This window comes from Trypanosoma rangeli, assembly GCF_003719475.1.
Source record: "Trypanosoma rangeli strain AM80 chromosome Unknown Tra_15.4_contig_00599, whole genome shotgun sequence".
NCBI lineage: Eukaryota > Euglenozoa > Kinetoplastea > Trypanosomatida > Trypanosomatidae > Trypanosoma > Trypanosoma rangeli.
In genome coordinates, this window is record NW_021706347.1 from 1 (window position 1) to 4,013 (window position 4,013).

Below are 4,013 nucleotides of genomic sequence, written 5' to 3' on the forward strand. Positions count from 1 at the left end.
CTTTCTCTTTTCTAGTTTACTTGTCTCTGTGAATTCCTTGGCATGTTTGCTGCGGTATGTCCATTAGGCCACTTTTTTGCCCTTTTTATTATTATAGTTTTTTTTTCTTGCTCTCGCCGGTGGTGTTGGTGGTGGAGATGCGTAGATTCAGCTGATTTTGTTGCTGTTGTAATGATTCTCTTTCTGTGTATGTGTGTGTATGTGTGTGTCTGCACGTGTGCATGTTATTTCTTTTGTCTCCATCTCCTTTAGAGCCTTCATGCCTCTCTTCCGAAACTCTTGCAGCTCCGGTGGGGTTCCCGCGGGATTCCGGCCGCCAGCAAATGCATCCGGCACAGATGCATCCAACACTGTCACACCATCCCTGCTACAGCCGCGGCGCGAGCGGACAGTGTTTTACCCTGACAGCAAAGGGACCACGCAGGCTGACATCACAGCAGCTCGACTTGCAAAGCGGGCGCACATTGAATACCACGAGCCGGTACGAGAAAAACCAGCGGCCCGTGGGGAGGATGCGGAATTCGGCGATGACGCCGAGGCCGCGGTGGGCATCGGATCCATTTCGGGAAACATGCACTCAGCGGGGGAAAACGCTGTGGTGGAGCAGCAGGTACCACGGCAGCAAGTGGATTCTGGCCCTGTGGAGGAGGAAGAGGAGGAGCCGAGTGAAGTTGTATCACGCTACCCGGTAAGCCCGCATGGAAACATTTATTTTCAGGTGGAAACTGATGCCGCTGCTCGACATGAATCGACGGGTATTGTTATTATTCAAACGGAGCAGCTGGGTGTGATGATGTACGATCGCGCTGGTCGACAATACGGCAACCGCCCAGATCCCGGATATCCCATAAAAGAGGAGGACGTCAATAACGCCAAGGCGGGTATGACACTGAAAGTTGCGTCAAAGACCGTGTTACTCATCACGGCATTGAAAGAGGAGTCATTCCGTAGTGGAGAATTTTTCCTTCGCTCCGAGCATCAACTTCGAAGGAAGGAAGAAAAGTTGAAAGAAAAAGCAGATGCCGCAGCAGCTGCTGGTTTACATGCTGTAAAGCCAAAAATGTCTTTTGGTCAACGTCTTTCGGGATGCATGTTTGCCCAGCCCGTGTTTCGCAAGCGGCCACGTGATGGTCAAACAGGATTTACCGTTCCTGTGGCCGGGCGTCCGAAGGCAGGGCCAGGTGGCGTAAAGGCAGAACTGACACCATTGCACGATCCCGATCGTGAGGGCGCCGTGACGCTTTTTCGCGCAGACTATAAAAGAGATGCCAATGGTCGTCCACAGGTGTCTGTTGTGGTGGATCCCGTCATTGGGGACAAGCTGCGGCCGCATCAGAAGATGGGGGTGCGATTTCTCTTTGATTGCATCACAGGGGAGCGGATGTCGGGCTACCATGGCGCCATACTCGCGGATGAAATGGGTCTTGGTAAAACCATCCAAACCGTTGCTACCATTTACACCTGCCTTCGTCAAGGGAAGTATGGCCTGCCTACCGCACGCAAGTGTCTTGTTGTCACCCCTTCCTCTCTTGTGAAAAACTGGTGCAATGAATTTGACAAGTGGTTGGGCGCCGGGGCGGTGAAGTACTTTTCCATATCCGAATCCACACCAAAGGGGGATCGCATCATCTCCCGCTTTGACGGCGAAGGGGATGTCCTTGTAATCTCCTATGATCAACTACGCAAGTACATCAACCGTATCTCCACGCTCAAGTCAGTAGAGTTGGTGGTGTGTGACGAGGGTCACCGGCTGAAGAATGCTGAGGTGAAAACGACAAAGGCGGTGGACATGCTGCCAACCCGCAATCGAATTATTCTCAGTGGCACCCCGATTCAAAACGATCTGTCGGAGTTTCACGCCATGGTGGGGTTTGTCAACCCCGGCATCTTGGGTAGCCGCGACGTGTTTGCGCGGGTGTTTGAGGAACCGGTGATGCAGGGCCGAGACCCTGACTGCCCGGAGCACCTTCGCCTACTTGGGGCAGACCGCGCTCACTACTTGTCGAACCTGACGCAACGCTTCATTCTCCGCCGCACTCAGTCAATTAATGAGTCTTACCTGCCACCAAAGGTGGATGTCACAGTGTTTGTGCGGCTTGGCGAATTGCAGCGCCTCGCTTATGAACAATTATCCGTGCTTGCTGAGAAATCCTCCTGCCCTCCGCTTGTGCTTATCTCGGCGTTGCGGAAGTTGTGCAACCACATGGATCTCTTTCACGAGGCGGTGTTGCACTCCAACAAGGAGAAGGATAAAGGCGTGTGTGGGATCTCCAAGTCCGTGCTTCCAAAAGGATACAGACCAGGAACCCTTTCTGAAGCCGCTGGGAGTAAGATGCACTTTGTTTCCCTCATGTTGGATGAATTACGCACCAACGGGGACCGGGACAAACTTGTCATTGTCTCAAACTTCACACAGACATTGGACGTCATTGCCAACATGTGCCGCAGCAAACGCATTAGTTTTTTTCAGCTTGACGGAAGCATGCCTGTAAAACGCCGACAAGAAGTGGTGGACCGCTTTAATGTTCCTAGCTCTCAGGAGGTTGTCTTCTTGCTCTCCTCCAAGGCCGGTGGGGTCGGTTTGAACCTCATTGGTGCAAACCGACTAATTTTGTTTGACCCCGACTGGAACCCCGCGAACGACGCCCAGGCGATGGGACGTGTGTGGCGTGACGGGCAGAAGAAACGGGTCTTCATCTACCGTATGCTCAGCACCGGATCCATTGAGGAAAAAATATACCAGCGCCAGGTGAGTAAGCAGGGACTTTCTGCCAACGTAGTCGACATGCAGAGTGACTCCAAGCAGCACTTTACGCTGGAGGAACTGCGATCTCTTTTTTGCTACCGCGGCGATACCCCGTCTGACACGCATGACCTTCTGCACTGCACCAACTGCGAGGCGGCGGCAGAGATGTTGGCATCGTCTGCCGCAGGTGCGAGAAAGACGAAGGAGCCGGCAGCGCCAATGAAGTTCCGCCGCGTCGGCGAAAAGAAGAGTGGACCCCGCATGGATGAGTTAAAAGGATGGCGTCACTTTTCCCGCTGTGAGGAGTTTCCACTTGACAAGGTTGTGCGCGCCATATCCGCCAAGGCGCCGCGGCTCTGCAGCTTTATCTTTGCCGATGAGCGGGACATCACGGCAAGCGCCGCCGCTAGCAGAAAGAATGGGGAAAGCACAACCAAGGAAGCCACAGTTAGGGTGGAGAGGCCATTTGTGCAGGACGAAGAGACAATTATATGCCCCAGTCAAGCCGAGCAGTTCTCGGAAGAGTCCGAGCTAGAAATTGAGTTGCATGACGACGAAGAGGAAGCGGAATTTCAAGAAGAAACCGAAGAAGAGGAGGAGGGGGAGGAAGAGAACGATGATTAAAAAAAAAATGCCAGCCTCTCCCACAGCAGCCCAGACCGATGTGTGGCAAAATATTACAGTATTCTCGGCGAAATTTATGACGACCTGCAAATGAAACAAACTTGGTCCGCGCTCCTCGCCTCGCACTTGCAGGTGCTCGACCAGCTATACAGCACACATTGGGCGAGTTACCGCGCACATTTACGCATGCATCATGCATCGTTGAAGTAACTTGTGCTTATTTGTTTCCTTGGCTGGAGTTCCACGTTGCGGTGCAGCTATTTTTTTTTTTTTGTTATTTTGCTCTGTTCCTATCTTGTCGCTAGGCCCTGTCCTCGCTGCGGCTTCGGCCCACCCCGCACTGAGTCGACCACGAACTGCACTGTGTGTGTGTGTGTGTATGTGTGTGTTGGCTGGAGGGGGAAACACGGCTCCCGGGCCCTCATTATCCCCTTCTTTCTCTTTCTCTCTCTCTTTCTCTCCCAATTTTGCCCTCATTGTCTTTGTGCCTGACTTGGGTGCATCAGCCACGAGAACGATAAACGCATTTCGAAATACAACAGCCTTAAGAAGTTGCCCGGCCAGGTAGGGTTCCTTGAGTAACACACAAGCAAAGCAGGACACTCCATTAAGCACTTTCCAGTCATGGCGCAGTCGCAGTTCC

General features: G+C 52.8%; 1 protein-coding gene across 1 annotated transcript, besides 3 other annotated features; it reads left to right on the plus strand.

Moving 5' to 3' along the window:
• The first annotated feature begins 184 nt into the window (after positions 1 to 184).
• Positions 185 to 220: a microsatellite.
• A 39-nt stretch (positions 221 to 259) lies between these two features.
• Positions 260 to 3,370, plus strand: TraAM80_09509 (putative DNA repair and recombination protein RAD54; the record flags this gene model as incomplete). Its single annotated transcript, XM_029386188.1, has 1 exon — positions 260 to 3,370. One exon carries the CDS (start codon positions 260 to 262, stop codon positions 3,368 to 3,370), a length of 3,111 nt encoding a protein of 1,036 aa, XP_029233953.1.
• Positions 3,371 to 3,732: 362 nt separating this feature from the next.
• Positions 3,733 to 3,759: a microsatellite.
• A 43-nt stretch (positions 3,760 to 3,802) lies between these two features.
• Positions 3,803 to 3,831: a microsatellite.
• Positions 3,832 to 4,013: the final 182 nt, after the last annotated feature.